General features: G+C 36.9%; 1 protein-coding gene across 1 annotated transcript; it reads left to right on the plus strand.

Annotated features, from left to right (window-relative positions):
• Positions 1-12,604: 12,604 nt before the first annotated feature.
• LOC126830601 (uncharacterized) lies at positions 12,605-19,565 on the plus strand. Its single transcript, XM_050560998.2, has 8 exons — positions 12,605-12,665; positions 13,389-13,600; positions 14,045-14,134; positions 15,361-15,670; positions 15,935-16,132; positions 16,701-16,823; positions 17,294-17,411; positions 19,311-19,565. Exons 1-8 carry the CDS (start codon positions 12,605-12,607, stop codon positions 19,558-19,560), a joined length of 1,362 nt encoding a protein of 453 aa, XP_050416955.2. The 3' UTR covers positions 19,561-19,565.
• The last annotated feature ends 1,756 nt before the right edge of the window (positions 19,566-21,321 follow it).

Genomic DNA, 21,321 nt, shown 5'->3' on the forward strand with positions numbered 1-21,321 from the left:
ACAGCCTGGTGAATAAATCAATAAATGAAACATATCTATTGCTTTAATAAATTCCTTTTATTTCCGCCACTGGAAGTAAACAAGATTACAAAATATTTTCATACCCGGTTACAGGCGCAAGTCCACACATATTTAAGTCATGCTATTTATCCGCATGTGGGAAATAAAAACAGCATTTTTTGCGTATTATTTTCTTGGTACTGGAAATATGCGTGTATTAAAACTAGGCAGGTAACGGAAAATTGAATGATTCGTCCGATCTTATATTTTTGTCTCAACCGAAGGGTTAGATATTCTTTTTTGTCCCCCGCCTTTGGGACACAATAACTCTCCTAATTGAGCTAGAATGTTCAAACTTGGTGTAAGGGTTTACTAGGTCAATGCCTTGATGGAGTTCAAAGATGAGCATTTTGTGCTTAGGCTAAGCAGAGATAAGCAATTTGATTGGTTGATGCTTTGCGACACTATAACTTTTGTTTTAATTAAGTGAGAGTGGTGAAACTTGGTGTATAGTTCAATTACATCAATACCGTGACTAAGTTCGATAATGAGCATTTTCTGCTTACGGTAAGCAGAGCGATAAGCAATTTGATTGGTCGAGACTTTGGAACACAATAACTCTCCTTCTAATTGAGGTAGAATGTTCAAACTTTGTGTAGGTGTTTATTGGGTCAATGCCTTGATGGTGTTCGAAGATGAGCCTTTTTCTGCATAGGGTAAGCAATTTGATTGGTTTATGTTTTGGGACACGATAACTTTATTAGTTCTAATTAAGTGAGAATGATGAATTTTTGTATATAGTTTTATTACATCCATAACTTGACTAAGTTCGATAATGAGCATTTTCTGCTCGGGGTAAGCAGAGCCATAACTCTCATTCTAAGTGGGCTAGAATGTTCACACTTAGCGTAGATTTTTATGAGGTCAATGCGTTGATGAAGTCCGAAGATGAGAATGTTCTGCTTAGGGTAAGCGGAGATAAGCAATTTGATTGATTGATGCTTTGGGACACGATAACTTTAGTTCTAATTTAGTGAGAGTGAGGACACTTGGTGTGTAGTTTTATCACATAAATACCTTGACTAAGTTCGATAATGAGCACTTTCTGCTCAGGGTAAAAAGAGCGATAAGCAATTTGGTTGGCCGAGACTTTGGAACACAGTAACTCGCCTTCTAATTGAGGTAGGCGTTCATTAGGTGAATGCCTTGATCTAGTTCGATGGTAAACATTGTCTGCTTACGGTAAACTGAGATAAGCAATCTGATTGGTTGATGTTTTGGGTCACGATAACTTTGGTTATAATTAAGTGAGAGTGATGAAACTCTGAGTATAGATTCATTATATCATTACCTTGACTAAGCTCGATGATGAGAATGTTCTGCTTGGGCTAATTAGAGACAAGCAATTTGATTGGTCAAGACTTTGAAACAGAACAACTCTGCTTTTAAGTGAGGTAAAATGTTTAAACATGATGTAGATGTTTATTAGGTGAATGTCTTGATTAAGTTCAATGATTAACATTTCGAGCTTAAAGGACAATATTGGTGCCAGTCATTATCACATATGTGATAGAACTGGTTAAACACGTTCCAAATGTTATTTTATCATTGCTACGATAGATGCGTAATCAATGTTTCAACAATCGGAAGTGACGAACGCAGAAGGAAAACACGAGTTATCCCTCTATATAACTGACTGAAGTGACGGCTCACTAGTGGCAGTAACCCTAGCAGAGATTGATTAACCATTTTTACAAGGGACAATAACAGTTTGTAGAGTGATAATGTTTCCCTGTAAGAATCGGTAAAGATACGTAATAAATCTATATTTCCTGGTAATTGAATATGCTAACCAATCATTAACTAGTCTATCGACTGTTGAGGATATAAATATTTAAACACGTGTTTACTATCGATTTTAGCCGATATCTACATGTATAAATGTGGGTACGCAGGGTAGCCAACATAGCCCTCATCAATGCAAAAACCGAAAATATTGGAGATGGTTGATAAAGCTCTAATTCGATGAGATTTCCTACCAGTGTGGCCATGTTCCTTGCCTTCCCAAAAAGTGCCCTCATTTCGTTTAGTTCTGGGTTGTTCAGATCTTCGGGACTTAATCATAATCTCTCAACCAAGTATCAATGTATGGTATATCATCACTCAAATACGTCAAATCTATTCTAGCATGTACCACTGAACTACAACATTGGTCTGCCTACCCTCCTTCGGAGGCCCCAGCACGCCTTTACATAATTATGTCAATTTCAGCGATTGCCGTTGCTACTGTCAAGCGGGATGGGGGAGGGAGTGTTGTTTTATTGTTGAATTCCTCAGTTCTTGTAAAACGGACTATACGGTCATAATGTTACTGATGTATTACCAATCACGTAAATCTTGGTGGTGGCAGGTTGGAGAGAATATTTAAATCTCACATGACGGTAGATGTACATTCATGACTAGTCGTGCTTTTTTGTTATTTGAATTGTATATGGCATTAAACTGAATTCTCTTCCTGTTATTGTATAGTACAGACATTAGCCTGGGTATACCCATACTCCCAGCAGTGTTTCGTTTGATTAGAGCTAATCCCACTAAACACTGCTTTAATGGAAGCAAATTTCTGTTCCAAATTTTGACTGATGAATAGTCCGATTAACAACCAATAGCTGAAATAAATGATGATGATGCCCGAAACATTTCGCGCTTTGAGCCGAGCGGCTACACTGTTTATTACACTAATTCCCGAAAAACTTATGAAACAAATAATGATCGATGCCCGCAAATTGTGACATAATACAGATTACTTCCAGACCAAATAGTCATGGGATTTCAAACTCGTAATTTGATGACTAGAAGACAAAAAGAAAAATAATGAAAAATTCCCGCCCCATATTTTTTTTCACACTTTACCCGTCTTCCCGAACAGAATCAGATCTTAAATGAAACAAATAATGCTCGATGCCGAAAAACTATCACATAATGTACAATGGCCTCAAACCAAAACTTAGTGTGATTTCGGGCACTTTATTTTGCCGACAAAAAAAGTTATTTTCAACGTCATGCATACAAATATCTGAAGTGGTTAATTTTTTATATTATAGATATTGTGGTGGGGTACCGCCAGACCCTATCATAGTACCAACTGGTGAAAACACCACCGTGATATTTTTGTCAGATTACAACTATCCATGCCTTGGTTTTAACCTGAGCATCACCTACACAGGTATGAACTCTTGTATTATATGTTTATACAAGTAACCACTGATATAGACTAGTAAATAAATAATAACTACTTGTATATATTTGTATGTAGATAATAACCATTGGCATAGTTTTAATTTGTCATTTAAAACAAGCATTTGCAAGAACAAAATACTGCATTTAAGTATGTCGATATATTTTACCTAATTCTCTTTATTTGTCTATTTTCAGATGTATAAAGCCAAGACATCAAGAGATGTATACATTTGAGACATCGAGAATAAGTCGTGTTATATTTCTTCATAAACAATTTTTGCCATCAATGTAGTAACTATTAATCTAAATTCATTTAAATAACAAAACTAAACCCATTCTGGAAACTGACTAATAACCTAAATAAACAATTCTTACTGTAATTTTCATTTATTCACTTAAAGTCTCAATGCGTCATTTTAGCGCTATTGAAATCACCTGCAAACGACATGAATCTGAAAGATGAATCTGTAATAAGACCAAAAGCAGTACAACAATGACCCAATTCCGTTCAGTACTGAATACGCCCACACAGCATCTTTGTCTCAACTGCAGCTGATCTGAAAAGAAAACTTGGAGGTTGAACAAATTTGAAAAGGATAGAAAATTACTAAAAAACGTGATTGTTGGAAAAACGATCGAAGTTATTAAATATTTATTATATAACATGAAAACCAGTAGACAGTCATTTAATTTGGTAAAAGAGCGAGACTGCAATTATTCCAGAATAATATTAATAATGTAAATGCTGAAATAAAACAAGTGGTTGCCACGCAAGATACGCCCACATTTTGCTAGAGATGGATAGAGAACAATCAGTGGCCATATCGACAGGAACAGAGATCTGTAGGATATAAACATCTTTAAAGTTTCACCAAAATCGGATTAATATTGTGATCTCTATCGGGTCGAGAACCTTGGTATTACATACTTTTATACTATTTCCGTACAGGGAGCGGCCATTTGGTCATGTGGTTTCTCGGTCAACCATCATTACGGTGTAACGGTGATAGAGGGTTCACAAGCTCGAAATTGATTTTTCGTACAATAAGGGGCCATAATCCAGGAAGTAAGTGTCCAATATGCGACGATATTGACAGGAGTCGAGATCGGTGGGCTACAAACAAACATTTTAAGTTTCATCTAAATGGTTTACAAATTGTGACCTCTGTGATTTTTATTTTGTATATTGAGGTGCCAAAATAAATGAAGTTACATGCCTGCCAATATCGACAGGGGGTGGGCGGCCGAATAGTTAGCGCATGCGCGCTGTTTCACAAGATCTGTCATTGAGTCAACTGGCGTGGTTTAAATTTCCCGGTTGTGCGTGACAAGGAGTAGGGTCGCCTGTCCAACATCGTGGGTTTTTCCGGGTCCTCCGGTTTCCTCCCACTGCTAAAGAACCCTACGCACAAGCGAATTTTTTAAATATAATAGAACCATGTTTTAGTCCCGAAATGACCTAGTTTGTATCGAGTGAACGTTAAACCCCATTTTTCGACAGGCACCTAGATCTTGGGATATAAACCTATATTACAATTCTCGTCAAAATTGTGACCTGCAAAGCGTCCACATATAAAAATGTGGACAAAATATACGTCCAATGTGGGCGTAGAAATAAACAATGTTACGTATCCAATCGGCAAGACATTACATGCAGTTTGCTATTCCCATTTTAACTTTTGCTAAAATATCAAATTTCCCACGGCATAATTTTACATGTTAACAATTAAGAAAACCAGTCAAAATTTCGACGATAAATAATCTCCCGGTTTGGATTTACTCGAATTTATATCAGGTCTCTCAATTTGGCTCATGACAAATAATGATGACGATGGACTTATCTACAGTCGGCAAACCTCGGCAGATTCTACTAGGGTGCCGAATGAACTTATGTAGCGTAGATCGATGGAGTTTTCAAGGGATTTCTATAGCGCAAAATGACGCATCGGGTCTTCAAGTTACATTTTTATCAATTCCATCGGCCATTAATTTGCTAAAACCACAAATACATAGAATCACGTATTGAACATGTTATGTATCTGGGATAAAACTATTACTTTATAAAATATAAACATCAATTCCTCTGAATCCCCCCCCCCCCAAAAAAAAAACCAAAATAAAAACTGACACGCGTCAGATACGGACGGATATGTTTCGATACGACCAACAAGACTGCTACGACTGACCTCAACATATGATAAGATCTGATAGGATCACCAAAATTACTCCAGATAGCATAAAGCTATCTGTTATAATACCAGTATATTTCCACCAGGAACAAGAAAATGAAACAGGAACATAACCAAAAACATACACACATCATTACACGGGTGCGTACACGTACACAGTGCACGCTAATGGCTAGACCAACCATAGGTCTACGCCTTTAAAGCAAGAGGGTCACGTGAATAATTTTAAAACGTCATCGTAGACTCGATTGTCTAACTAGCGAAATTTAGTGAGTATTGCCACTGGTTGACGGAATTATTAATTCCAACCGTTTCCAAACTTGGTATTATTATATCGACTGAAGGAGAATCGGTTTCAGGCGAGTTATTCCCCCTGAATTAGAAGTCGGATTCAGACCACATGATCGTAAAAGACTTTAGACATTACACTTGGTCATATAGCTTAGGCCTAATGTTATTTGTTAAATATTTTCCACGTTACAGTCGTATATATATACCCACACTAGTTACCCATAATGACTACAGTCTGATTACTGCCAAATTTAACTAACTAGTAAACATTGTGTATATAAGTTGACGACTTGTGTTTGTAAAAGTAATTTGTTCAAAAGTCAACGATTATAAGTTTACAGTATCATGTTCAAGAGGTGAACCCGTACCAGACGTACCAGGAATGATTGACTACCTGTTATCAGACCCACTACGGATGGTTGTACTAGTATCCAGTTCATGTGATGAGTCTACACCGGTACTATCATAAAGCGTTATATCTGATGATGAAGGTTATTAAAAAATGTTATTTCTGGTGACGAAGAGTATTCTAGAATATTATTGCTGGTGATGAAGAATATTCTCGAATATTATAATTACTGGTGATGAAGAGTTTTACAGAACATTATATTTTATGGTAAAAAGTACATGCACTACAGAACTTTGAAACTGGTGATGGAAAGTATTTATTGAGCGTTATTTATGGGGATGGAGAGTACTCTAGAACGTTCGTTATTTACGGTAATGAAGTGTATTCTAGAACGTTTTTTTTGGATATGAAGAATATTCTAGAATATTATGTCTGGGTATGAAGGGTATTCTAAAACGTTATTCACGGTGATGTAGTGTATCACAGAACATTGTTTCTGGGTATTATTAGTCAGGAAGGACTATATTGTCATTAAGTTCACGATAGCCGTCACACCACATATGTTTGTACTGGTATTGAGTTCACGGGACAAATCTTCATGCAGACTCGCCATGGATGTTTGTACTAGTATCCACTTCAGTTGTTGAATCTACAAGTTACGTCTGCAGCAGATCCACCAGGAGGGACTGTACTGTTATCTAGTTCAAGCGTAAGCGGTGTTTCAGCAAAACACCCACCGCACCAGCCCCCACAAACAGCTTCAATAACATGATAACTACTTCTGTTAAAATATTTTATTCCAATCGAGTAGCCAAGGTTCCGCCACACAGCAGTTCTATTAATTATTAATCCTGTTTCGCGTGTGTCTATCTTGAAATATCCAATAACGGCATCGGCACATGCACCATTCGAATTGCTGCAATCTTGGGCATTTCCGTACTCGTGATTAATCCCCGACAAAAGTCGGGGGAATTGGTAGTCACTTTGGTTTATAGCCATGTTACTTGTTGTAATTCGAATTTTATCAAATACTGACTCACCGCTATCTGTACGATATGTTGGTACCAAATCACAATTAGAGCTACCCGCTTTCTTGTCTGGCCACAGAACCCTATTCTCTTTAGGTAATGTAATGTAATCCGCCGGGTTGTCTGTGGCCAATCCATTACAGTACACCTTCACTTTTTCATCATTACCAAATGCATTAGGATATAACCAGTATTCGCCATCCTCGTAGCTTGAATCACAATCTCGGATGTCTTCACAAGAGGAAACCCATTTACAGTGCTGCCCTTCCCATATCCCTTTATCCGAGCAGGTCAAGGTCGCGACTTCGGCTTTCACGCCAATCCCCGAGCAGTTATAATCAGCTGAATAACCAGTTACCGTTTCTCTATATTCTACACTAGACCCGAATTCGATTGCTGGGGGTATCCCGCAATCATTTAGAACACAGCGTGTTCCGTTTAGTACAGGTTCACATCGATGATTGGGTGGACAATTGACATGCCGACATGTTTCGGCAATAGCAGTCACCCAGTCTGACTTTGCGGCATAGAGATAGCCAGGCTTTGAAACTAGAGGCAGGGATGGTCCAGCTATAGATCGTGTTAATTCACATTGTCCAGATATTACCGACTATAAATTGAAGTCAAAAACTTTTTTCTATATAAATTCTTCTATTTCATCTAGACATTGATTTTTCCATTCTTGTTGACATTCGTAACACTCCCAGTAATTCTGTAGTTGCTTCTTTAGATCTACGTCGATCAACCGCTCATGGGACAATTCATCAATTACATAAGGACCAAACATTAGTCAGACAGGAGTCTTTTTCACAGTAGGCTTCTCGGAAAAAGTGTGTCTTCAGTCTCGATTTGAAGATATCAATTTTGCCCAAAGCTCTAAGCTCCAGGGACCAGTAAGACCAGCGACCATGAAAGACCGGTCTCTAAAGGTAAGGGATCCGGATGGTGGCACATACAGGAGGCGGCCGTGTGATGTGTTCGAAGTTCTTGGTGCCTGGCTGGTGCATTCTATAACCGCTGGATGATGTAGTCAGGTAGACCGTGAAGCAGACAATTACATAATGTTGTGAAAGTGTTCGTATCGGCTTCCATAGATTTAATTACTAGACGAAGGACTGTGGCATGCATTTTCTAATCTGGTCAATTTGTTTACACTAAGGCGCAAAGACTTTTCTAAACCAAAGCTACCACGGCATGCATTTGTCTAATCTAATCAAATATGCAAATGTGCAAAATCTGTTCCTATTCCCTTTTAAACACATTTTAGTCAGCACATTGACTGACATCAAGGTAAGCTGAGAATATTGTGGTTGGTTTGGCTTTATACACACAGACCTTGAAACGAAAGAAAGTAGAGTGGCGTGGGATGGGAGTAAGATCGAATCGACAGAAACGGCGTCACTGCGGTCAACGTAAAAACACGGATCACTCTACTCTTTGGGAGGGGGTGGCTCAATGGTTAAAGCTCTTTCCGTAGTTTAAGATATTCACTAACTTTTCAGCACCAATCTTATTAAGAATATGCATACTTTTTTCATCTGTAAAATGACATATCACAGTCCGATCGTTTGTCGTAATAATCGGAATACAAGCGGAAAGAAAAAAGATTATAGCAAACGAGAGGGTTGTTGAATAAATCACAAAATCTCGTTTGAGGGTAAATAATTAAAAAACACAGATTTTAAAATACTTTGAGCAGAAATTTTAACGTTTTTGGTGTCGACATGTCGCTTTTAACCCCTACTTTCCATCTTAGTATTTTGGATATATCTTTTTAGCATTTTTGCGGGTGTTCGATCCCTGCATTGGCCGAGAAAGTTCATCCAGATTTTCCTGCGTGGTTTCCCCTTGTCAGTGATGCAGGAAGGAGGGCCTGACAAGGACAGCTGTCTAGTCCTTCGGATGAGACGAAAAACCGAGGTCCCGTGTATACATTGGAATGCACGTAAAAGATCCCTTAGCAGTTGGAATTCGATACAGGAGGCAAAATTTCCCTCATAGCACACTGTATGGCGTATGCCCGTCTTCATTAGCCCAGGTTAGGAGCAGAACAGTAGGACGTTAAACCCCATTTCATTTCATTTCATTTATTTCATCGTTTATTTTTGTGGGGTTTCAAGGATAACAGACAAAATCACGGTCTATAGCCAAAGGTGACCCGTAGGTTTCTTGAACTTGCATTTGGCATTTTTCATGCCAAATTTGACGGAAATCCATGAAAATTCGACTTTTATTGTCATCATCACCCTTTTTTGTCGTGCTTTTGTGCAAAGTTTTGTACTTGGTTAGTAAATGAATTTGGAAATTGTTTGGTGATTAATATTTAGTTTATCACCCCAAATACCAAAAAGGTGGTTCTAGAGACATCCAGATAATCCAACGTAAGTCGCAGTTTTGTTTGAATTCACTTCAACAATGGGCAACCAAACATGGATTTTGTCCTTCGAAATCCAAAACATTATCACTTATCAAGATCGTATATCAAAGAGCTTGACACCATACTCAACCAAGGACTTACAATCAGCTTAGGAACATTTCGTACATCTACACTGGACAGTTTATGGTCAAGGCATATAAGCCCTCGTTGAAAGACCTACCTGATAAGCTGGTACTGTAGTATGCTTCGACAAATGCATCGCTTCCTAATCATGGGAAATAAAGTAGTTCCATCTGTTGGTATTCGCATGCAACCACTTTTGTCTGAGGATGGCATTCTGGGTATTGCGAATACTCCTTTCTTTAGTCCACCGCCGTGGGCTATATCTGCACAACAAAAAAAGAAGGATTCTAGATCGACGGCGATTCAATATCATTTCCGAGAGTTAGGGTCTAAGTATCGTGATTGTGCTCCTATTTATACATATGTTCAGAAACATGGTTATCGGGATTCCTCGGCTACTGACACGCCATCTAAGATAATTATGCTTGTCTGGCACCTGTTGCTTCCAGCCATTAATCATCAACACACTACAGCACGTCATCTGTACTGATTCTCTGTCATCCTTTCGGACAATTAACAATAACAGCTGGAACACCAAATAAAGGGGGGTGATCAAGCGGTGCCCAAGCTGCTCTAGATCTTCCCCAGTCACAATGTTACTACCAATATCATGATTTTAAGGCTTCGATCATTTCATTTATGACCGTACAAACAAGCTTCATAACACTTAAGACCCTCTTTCGAGAGGAATGATGTTGACCAAAAAAAATCAACAAGTTCCAGTGTGATCCTTTATAGAACAACGTATGGCGTACGCCCGTCTTCATTAACCTAGTCGATAACCTAAGGACTTACAATCATAGAATCGTGCCGATCTATGTGACACAATCACTGATAAGCATATGTAGATGTACTTATACAAATTCTATAAATTACTGTCATTTTATCTTGTCCGTTTTATTTATAGAGTAGTTGATTGTCTGGCACCATGCATGTAAGTTTTGTTAATAATGTTATTGTCGTTAGTCAAGGGGGTGGGTGGCCGAATGGTTAACGCGTGCACGTTTGGTCAGAAGGTCTGTCATTGAGTCAAGTGGCGTGATTTCGAATCCCCGCTGGTACGTGACCAACCCAGTGGGTTTTCTCCGGGTCCCCGGTTTCCTCCCACCGTGAAATATTGAAATAAAATTGAAACTACTTTAGTCCCGATATGACCTGGTTCGTGTCGAGTGGACGTTAAACCTCTCTCTGTCCCTATCTCTTTAGTTAAGGTCTCCAATTAAAACCACACACCTTGTAACAGACATTAAAACTACGCATCTTGTAACTGATGTAATGTATATTAAAACCACGCGCCTTGTAATTGACGTTAAAACAACGCACCTTGTAATTAAAACCACGCACCTTGTAATTGACGTTGAAACAACGCACCTTGTAATTAAAACCACGCACCTTGTAATTGACGTTGAAACAACGCACCTTGTAATTAAAACCACGCACCTTGTAATTGACGTTGAAACAACGCACATTGTAATTAAAACCACGCACCTTGTGATTTAAACCATGCACACTTTTATCATATTTATTAATTGGTCCCCCTCTCTCCCTCTCTCCAGGTAAAACCATGTCATGCACCTTGTAACTGGCATTAAAACCACGCAACTTGTAATTAAACTACGCACCCTTGCATCATTTGTATTAATTAGTATAGAGAAGTATTATATATGTAAAACTTGACGCACCTGCTAGATAGATAACGATTATTATAAAACATACAGATATTGTTATGTTGGCTTATTGCTAAACAATGTTTCTATTATTTTATATAATAATCGCGAGAAGTACTAGGCACTGAATCCATTGGTAACTCTCTATGTACTGGAATTTCTCCATTTTAGGTGTTGGGACTAACAATAGTGGTGCTCGTCGGCCATCTTGTTCATGGATATAGTCCAGGGATAAACTTTGTTGGAATTGGGTACAATTTACTGAAAGCTAATCCAGAAGGAGGAGTTGGAGCTGCTGGTGGCGTCGACCCAGGACTGAAAGGCGTAAGAAAAATATTACAGCTGTCTTCAGGGGCCGTACCAAAGGAAGTGGCTTATAAGGCGAGACATAGCTGCTTACAGCAGAAATCAACACATGTTTATTATGGAACCAAGTCTTACCAGTCGAGGCTTGGTGTTGGTGTAACTGCTTCAGGTATGGTGGTAATTATCCTACAAGATGATCAGTTGGTCATTGTTTTCTTAAAACAACATACTAACTTGGTTAATTTTCTCTTTGAGATGTGTTTGGTATATTGTATTCACTATTTATATTCATGTTCTCTGATGTCTTCACAGTCAGTAAACAATTCCTTAATTATGTTTCTGCGATAGGAACAGTATAACCCGATTGTTCTGTTTGAAAGTAAGTACAGGGTGACACCAACACAGATAACAAACTCACAAGACAAACCCGCGGACATCACCTACAATGTATACAGATATTTTACATCAAAAGAAGAGACCATGAATATAATATAAGTCACGTCATGGATGTGTCTCTTCTTTTGACACGGTTTCCTGGCAATTATAAGACCATGTGCTTTACTTTGTCACGTTCTTTATATTTATACATGTTAATGCTGCTTGTAACAGTTGTAAAGAGTACTTCCTCATTGCTGCCAATTCAGGTATCGAACACGCGACCTCCAGGCTTGCGAGCCAGCGTCTAACTCACTTAGCCACCGTGGCTTCTAGATGATAGGAGTAGTTCTCCTTTAACACTAGGTGGCCTATATATAAACTGATATTTTGTGATACGAAATAGAAATGGGAATTCTAATATCTCTACACAGCAGTTGTACTTTAAATATGATACGAAACACTAACTGTACATTAATTAAAACGTCACATTAATTAAAATAGTAATTGTGTTGCATATTATGTTTTTGTGTTTACTACACTTGTCAATTGCTGAATGCCGCTCAAAGAAAATAATATATAGTTGTATGGAATAAAGACATGATAATTTACTTAATTCTTAGCCTCAGTATGTGAACTTTATATTAATATTATGTTTAATGCCCTATGTAGGACAAGGTAATACAGGAGTTGCCACAGCAGCTTTCAGTTTAAGTGCAGGTAAGTTAGTATACTGCTCTCATTGTTGTCCTATAAAATATTTAAGATTGTTCAGTGTCCGTTCGAATTAGCGGGTAGTTTTTATATATTAATCATAAATTGATCAAGGTACAGATCACTGCTACTATACATTAATCACAAATTGATTAAGTAAAACCTATAAACGTTGGCATATAACACCTGTACTTTCAAAAGTACATTGGCTTGCTATAAAACAGTGGATCATCTTCAAAATCTTACTCCGTGCATACAAAGGACAAAATGAATCCGACAGGGGCTACATTCTTCTCTAAAAGACATTTTTTCCACACCGCCATTGGCTTCCTATAACAAAGATGACCATCATAAAAATGACAAAATGCCGAACGATAGAAAAGAATTGCTTAAACACAGTAAATCTGGCAGAGGACTACGTTCTTCTTCAAAAGATTGTTTACCACACCACCATTACAACCCGAACTCGGGAAACATTGCGTGTATAGCACCATATCTCTTGAATCAATTACAAATTAACATTAGACAATCCAAATGAATAGAAACATTCAAGTTAGAATTGAAATCCCATTGTTTTAAACTAATTGTATGTACGGAAGTAAATTTTTAGTAATCATGATATTATTATCATTATTATTATTGACAATATTGCTTCATCGTATTATAATTTTAATAGCTTACTGAATTTTAACCAAACATGGCTTTTGTGTTCTTAACTCAATATTACAGGATATCAACGGGCATACAGTGAAACCAATAAAGGTGGAAACGTCATCTTTGATGATGAAACTATTTGTAACTTGGGAACTGCCAGATTCACCGAGGAACTCGCCTCACATCACACCCTTCATGTTACCACTAACTTTGCAGCCGCTCTTTGTTCCCTTCCTGCAACATATAACACTGCCAGCTATATGAAGTTCCTGGACGATTGGGGAACGGTTTGTTATTTTATTATCAGCAATATGGCTTGATGCAAACAACAAAATAGTATTTTACGTGCAATTATACACGTACATTATTGATACAAGTTCCATTGTCTACCACCTCTCAGAAAACCAAGTATTTATTTTGTGATTAGCGAGAGATGGGGGTGGCATACTGTTGTCTTGTTTAAAGTTATTATATGAATATACTAATATCATAAACTTATAACTGAATTTACTGATATATATTTATCTTGTGATTAGTGAGAGATTGGGGTGGCGTATTGTTGCCTGGTTTAAAGTTATTATATGAATATACTAATTATCAGAAACTTATAGTATATCATCAACTTATGATTGTATTTATTCATATGAATTTACTTATACCATAAACTTATATTTTTAATTATTGATATGGACAGAATGCATACATAGAATACCATTGCATTTATCTTACAGCACGTGGTAATGCAAGTTGATTTTGGTACAAAAGTAATCAAAAGATATGAATCTTCTATGACAGAATTTATAAATCACGTACAGAAAAGTGTAAGTCAACCCACATTTACGTTAGTTTTTAGTACTAAAAGCGGGATTCTTTTAAAATTTTACGTGAAACACTGTGGCCACTAGATGACGAAACCTATAATTATTGTGCAATCCGTTACCTTCTCTTGCAAGGTTTTGCCCCTGTTTTAGACAAAGGGGGCAATACACCTCTAGTAAATATCAACAGGGTTCGACCACAGTGCCCCACACAAAAATTTCAATAGAATTCATTGAAACCGAACAGAAATCAGCAGAATATCAGCACGGAGGGTTCACTCAAGACCCCAGTCCTTCAAACAAATTTTGAAAAATAATCAGAAAGTCGTGGTATGCTGAATATCCTCTCGATTATACCAACAATGCTTCACAGCAAATTCCAAAAGGATCCGTCAACCACTCGAGCATCAATCACGATGATAACGATTTCATCAAAGAGGGAAATCGCTAAAAATGAAAGTCGTGGAACGTTGAATATCCACAGGGTTTATGACAGTAGTGCTTCACATCAAAAATGAACGGGACCCGCTACAGACCTTAAGAGTCTATCACGTTCATACGGTTTTCGGAAACTGGAGCATAATTTTAGTACAGCAGCTCGCAGAACGCTGATCATCGATTGGCTTTGTCCTCTCATGACCAAAAAGCTTCACACCAAATCCTTCGATTTTTGGTAGCCTCTGTCGCGTTTACAAAACAATTCTTAACTTAACAGATCACACTGAAATGTGGCAGCATAATAAAATGCAACATGCTAAGAAATGTGATGGATTTCACATTAAAGTAAATGAAGGGATTACTATTAATCTTTAGTAATGTTTGCAATTTAGAGTTGCAATTTAGAGTGGTCTCCTTTCGTTCTTAATCTGAAGCAATTGCCAGAGAAATCCCTCTCTGGCCATTGCTGGACAGTTTAAGGTATTACAAAATGGTGAAATTATTGTTCATCTCCAAGCAGTAGTTTACATTGTAGCCGTTTTGATAGTCTTGTTTGTCATGCAATTAGCTTTCCTACAATCTTATGCTATGCACTAACCTTATGTAAACGAAAGATATTGTTATGCAGTGGGATTAGGTCTAATCAAACGAAACACTGTGAGGAGTATGATTTTCATTTAGTACCTCACCTTATTAAGCTGGAATGTGAAAGCTATTTTGGTGACAGTTGCATTCATCGTGATGCTTGACCTATGTATACAGTCTTTTATATTTGTGATTATTCATTTTAGGGAGGGTTTGGATTGTCAGTTGGCGGGTTTCTTAGTGTAGATTTCAGAACTTTTAAAGCGAGTAGCGCATATAAACTGCGATTTGGAACCTATCAGTCAACTCTTACATCTGGTAGTACGAGTCAACCAGAACCAATTGGTCTCACCGTCAAGACTATCGCAGAAGCTCTTAATACTAACTATTGGGGTGGCACTGACGTCTCGAAGGCATGTGGAGGCCATCCATTAACGTATTTGCATACCAAACAATCTAATCTAGTAAAGGCCTTAACTGGTTATGCTAAATTCAAGCTATTTAAATCACCCACAGGTCAGCCTTTAAACTTTAAACTTGTCAGATCCTACCTAAATGTAACGTGCATATATAAATTAAAACCAAGTTCAAACTGAATTAATTCAGAAGACATCACAGTAGTATACGACTACTGAGTTTGTATTTTCCCGAATCAAAACTTTTCTCTTTATTGGTTATCTTATTTTGTTATCTCTTGTTAAACCTCTTATACGGATTCCACTCATCGGGAACATGATCTTAGAAAAACTACTTCTAAGTTTAGGTCTTTTCTTTTCTTAGATCCCCAGCTACGGATTCCTCTCACATGGCCATCTGGAACATATGGTCTTATAAAAGCAGTTTCTGGATGCCCCGCTGGAAGAGTTACTTGGCATTTAGGATCGAGACATCAAGACGACTACAACCGTCATAGACATATGCCTCCACAAATTGAACTCAAAAATCATAACGAGTGGTCTAATCCTAACCATATAGCAGGTAATTTTCATCAACTTCACACATGAGATCTTAATATTCATATCTTAAACGGTATACGTGATCTCTGTCCGTTAGTATACTTTAAACGTTATGAAGAATCCGTGCCCGTTTTTTTAAAAAAAAAACCCAAAGAATGTCAAAGAGTGAACGTTACATTGCGTTTTTTTGTCGAAACCTCAACAATAGCATAGGATGGATATTGACCTGATACACCTGCTCTAAAACTATCTGTACTACAACTACACACCTATAGTACACCTACACACCTATACTACACCTACACACCTATACTACCTATATACTACAACTGCACACCTATACTACAACTATGCTACCACTACAAATTAACATGTACTACAACTACACACCTATACTACAACAGCCATATATGAGGTGGAACACACACATCTAAACTACAATGCTATCATAACTCTAGCTTTACGTACTGTGTTTGTCTGACATCCCTGTTCTACAACCGCATCATAAGATCGACATTGGTCTGACAAACCTAAACTGCAGTGTCATAGGTTCATGATAAATAACGGTTTGTTGTTTGTGACATTTTCAGGTTCCAAAGGCCAGGATATCACCCTGGATTTCTGTATGAAGGGAGACGAAAAAATCACTGAATATGATGGTGATTGGCCAGCTGGAGATTATTGTATTCTGAAATATGGTGACTGTCCTAAAGGTAAATTAAATAATTATTACATGGACGTTGTTGGGGTGTAGAATCGGTTAAAACATGGGTTGACAAAATAATATTAAAAGGGACTTAAATAATGGAACAGACTTAACATCATTATTATAGTTCAATTCGACCAATTCGGACCACAACTACTTTTTATCTGCACACATCGCTTGTCAATTTACATTTTCTCCTGTGTAATTTTAATTTTGTTACTAGTTCATTAAGAATGTGTAAAGAGCGACAGAATACGAGATGTTATAGAATGCAATGTCATGGTCCTGTTAGTAGTATATGAATCCTATAAATTCAGTTGTTGTGATAGTCTGATCAAGATGTTATAGAATGCCATGTCATGGCCCTGTTAGTAGTATATGAATCCTCTAAATCCAGTTGTAGTGATAGTCTGATCACTACATCACTACATACATACACAACCTGATACATGTTTACATGTTTTACATTCTCCACAGGCTTCCAATCAGGATCAATCTTATGGGATGATGAAAATAAGAACAACCATAATTCAAAGTATGGAACATTACCAGATGGTCAGTACGGTGCCGATACAAGAATAGATTTTTGTTGCAGGTACGTATTACATTACAAATTCCAGTGCGATACCAAAAAAGGATCCGTGTGTTCTGTTATGGTTCAACACATTTCCTATTTCATTTCGTTTTACTTGTCTTTACTACACTAGGCGTGCTTTTGGTGTAAGCTGCACGGAACTGTGGGTAATCCACTAGAAACACCAATGTTGATTGGTTAATCGAATATCTGATGTCATAGGGTCAAAAGCGACTCGTATGACCTCTGACACGGCGCCACAAAACAACTGGTCAGATCTTCATGTAGTGTAGGTTATCGAACGAAATATGGACCTGTATTTTAATCAGATGCGTCGTTGTTAAAATCATTGATTATAGATTGTCGGTCACAGAATCCACCCGATACACAACAACCGATTTAATAATATATAATAATTCAATAATAATATTAACAATAAAATAATATTAGAACAAATAAGTACAAGTTTGGATATAACAATTACAAATAATAAAATAATATTAGGAAAAATGAGTATAAGTACAAATATAACAACTTTGATTAGAATCAATGTACAAGATATTACTCACAGTATGCTAACAATATTTATGGATTCATCCTGTCAGAGACATTTACAATATCTAAACATTCATTCATTCTGTCAGACATTTCTATACAAGGGAGAGGATACCGAATTTCACAGCCTAAGTGAAAATCAGTATAATTTATATGAATAGATCTATTTAAAGGAAATAAATAAATTACAAGGTTGACAAAATTATAACAATATAAATTAGTAATTACATGTAAATTAACATATACCGCAGTTAAACGAGCCTGAGGAATGACCAGAGCAAAAGGAGGTCAAGTAGGGTCGACACCGCCACCGACCACGCCAAGATAGAAAACTTGGAACAATGCATATTTCCACTAAATTACTAATTGACACATATTGAAAGCTTATCCAACATATAAATAAAATGCTATACTTTGACTTTCGATACAATTTATACCTCATTCCTCATTAAATTATCAAATATACATCTTTCTTTCCTTCCCTGCTTCACTCGCGCCAGAAAACTCTCGTGTTGACACTACTGGTACTATACAAAATTTGGAATGGGCATTTTACAAAAATAATTAGCGAATAATTTGAAACGAATTGAAAGCATTAAAAAATGACGTTCATCACATTACTCATATTATTCTCTCAGTATTCGGCTGAAGTCTCCTTTTCTCTCAACTTAGAAGTAGTTAATTGTAGACAGTCCTTTATAGATGCCTTCTCCTAATTTCTCTTAAAACCATGATATAATGAATCGAGACCACCGACACGTGGGTCAAACAGAAACTTATAGTTCTGTACGAAGTGTAAAGAAAGTTCTCCTAAAGTTCTCTCTCGAACTGGTTTTGTCTGCCTTGAATAGTTTTTATGAAATTCTAGAACTTTCCAAACTTTACTAAATCCGTCTAGAATCCATCCCCCAATTATTACTAAGCGCTGTTTAGTGAATTTGTGTATGGTTTCTAGAAGTTTCCATGGTTACAAAAGTTTCTAAAGGACGATTCTAGCACAAACTGCTAATAAACAATAGATTTCGATAAATTATCATAACCTCATAACCTCCATTAAAAATACTAGTACGATACCATTTCTGTGTTGTAGGTAAAATATTCCATTGACAATACCATTACGATACCAACATAGTACCATTTCTGTGTTATAGCTAAACTACGCCATTGATAAATAACTTACTATGAGATGCTATAATAATCTTTAATAATAATAATCTTTATTCCAACTGCTTAATCAGTAAACGCCATATCCTTTCCACCTATCTCCAGCATACCATGATGTAACCGATATCATTTACTCGCCTGTATCTGATAGTGATAGAGTAGGTTGTGTATATACTGATTTTTTATCATTCATAATTTCAGACAGGATAGTTTACCAACCCACGAAATCCTGCTACCAACAGAAAAACCCTTTATCTTGATGAAATATACCCGGGAATGTCAACGAATAAAGGGTATGGAAGTGAGGGAAGAATATATAGTATGGACGGATTACCCTTTCAGCAATCTCGACAAGGCTACAGGAGCTCACCCTTTTGATGATGGTGGAAGCAAACTGCACAAATTACATTTTTGTTATTATGCTAAATCAGGTTCATCATTAATAGGATAAATGGTTTAACGATGTTCTCGATGACAATACTAATTGTTTTTAAACCTTGAAAATAAAACTGTTTAAACCATTCTTCTTTTACCTAAATAGGTTATATTTCGCATCATCGACCCGAAAGCGTATCCGTATTCCAATCCACGGATCTCGGGGATTAATTGGTTATTACGTACTTTTACACTAGTTGCAAACGAGGAGCGTCCATTTTGTCAGGCAATTTAGGATCGATTATTACTAAATTGGAGCTCAACCATCATTACAGACAAAGTAACAGTAATACCTATGAACGGATTTTAAAATCGACTATTTTGTGTGATCTCTAGAGGGTCCACAAGCTAATAAACGTGATTTGACGTACAATCAGGGAACATAAACCACGAAGTTATAATCTGACATGCGCGAATATCGAAAAGAACCGTGATCTTGGCTTTTAAAGATGCATGTTAAGTTTTATCAAAATCAGATACAAATTTTTTGTCAAACAACCTATAAGTTTCTGAACGACGTTATCGCCCCTTGAAGTGTTCACAGTATAACCTTGATTGTCTCATCAAAATGATCTAAAGCGTTGATTATAGGATTTACTTGTGAATAAAAGTATAATTTATGATTTGTACAGCATTTTAAACCAAAAACAAACATGACCTGCAAACGACCGATTTAGCTTTTACAGTATTCATCCTTAAAGGACAATATTGATGTCAGTCATTATCACATATGTGATAGAACTGTTTTAAACACATTCCAAATATAAGTTTAACACCGGGATCATTGCTACGAAATATATGTTCTGAAGATTTCAAAAGAGGGAAGTGACGAACTCAAAAGGAAAACACGAGTTATCCTTCTATATAACTGCTCACTGTGGAAGGATATCTGATAATTCAAAAAAATACTTGACTGTCACTAGATAAGAGAAAGCGAAATAGTCCGTGCATTGCCATGTTTTTATTAAGTATAGAATGAGTAAAAGTAAGGGAATGTACGGACTACTTCTATTTTTCTCGTTTTCCCTTATTTAGTGACATGCGATTACTTTTTTGTTTAACCAGTTCAATCACATATGTGATAATGACTGACATCAATATTGTCCTTTAAGCATTTTTACTCAAAGCGTGCACTTTACACCACATCTCCATCGTGTGAATTTACGTGTATATTTCACAAAGGTCTAGTCGTTTAAATTAAACATTGGAGAAATGGCGAGCAATTTGCGAGTCGAAGTATCACCTGGAACGGACAGTAATTTATAATTTATATAGCATTGCAGGCAAAAAACAAGACCTGTAAACGGATGATTTAGCCCTTACATAATATATTTCTAATCCTTTTTGCTCGACATCCCCATCCTGTCCAATCTTATGAAATTACTTGTAGGTATGTAATTCAAATGAGCAGTAACTAAATTACATGGTAGGCCTATTGTCATCCATTCCATCACGATGCCTTTCCACTAAATCACTCATGCTAGGTTCCCACTATCACGATTCATGCTGCAAATGGAATCGTGATTTTAATCGTGGAGTAATCGTGCTGATGCTATCAGTTCGTATCATATATAGAGGTCAGTCGTGTTAATGTACCGAACATATCTGCACGTAGCAGATCGAGGACTCAATAGGGACAATCCTATCGTTATGCATCACAGGTGTAATAATAATAATAATAATATGCATATTTATAATGTGATTGTACATTTAATTCTAGCAGTTAGGTAAATCGTACAAGATATCTTGCTAGTTTTCTTATTAGGGCTGCCAGAAA

Source organism: Patella vulgata, chromosome 8 (assembly GCF_932274485.2).
Source record: "Patella vulgata chromosome 8, xgPatVulg1.2, whole genome shotgun sequence".
Taxonomy (NCBI): domain Eukaryota; kingdom Metazoa; phylum Mollusca; class Gastropoda; family Patellidae; genus Patella; species Patella vulgata.

What these genes read in the sequence shown, in the direction of transcription:
- LOC126830601 (XM_050560998.2), top strand. Translation starts at nt 12,605, where the DNA reads ATGCCCTATGTAGGACAAGGTAATACAGGAGTTGCCACAGCAGCTTTC. An exon ending in AGCTTTCAGTTTAAGTGCAG is followed by an intron (nt 12,666 to 13,388) that starts GTAAGTTAGTAT and finishes TCAATATTACAG; the next exon opens with GATATCAACGGGCATACAGT. An exon ending in GCTATTTAAATCACCCACAG is followed by an intron (nt 15,671 to 15,934) that starts GTCAGCCTTTAA and finishes TTCTTTTCTTAG; the next exon opens with ATCCCCAGCTACGGATTCCT.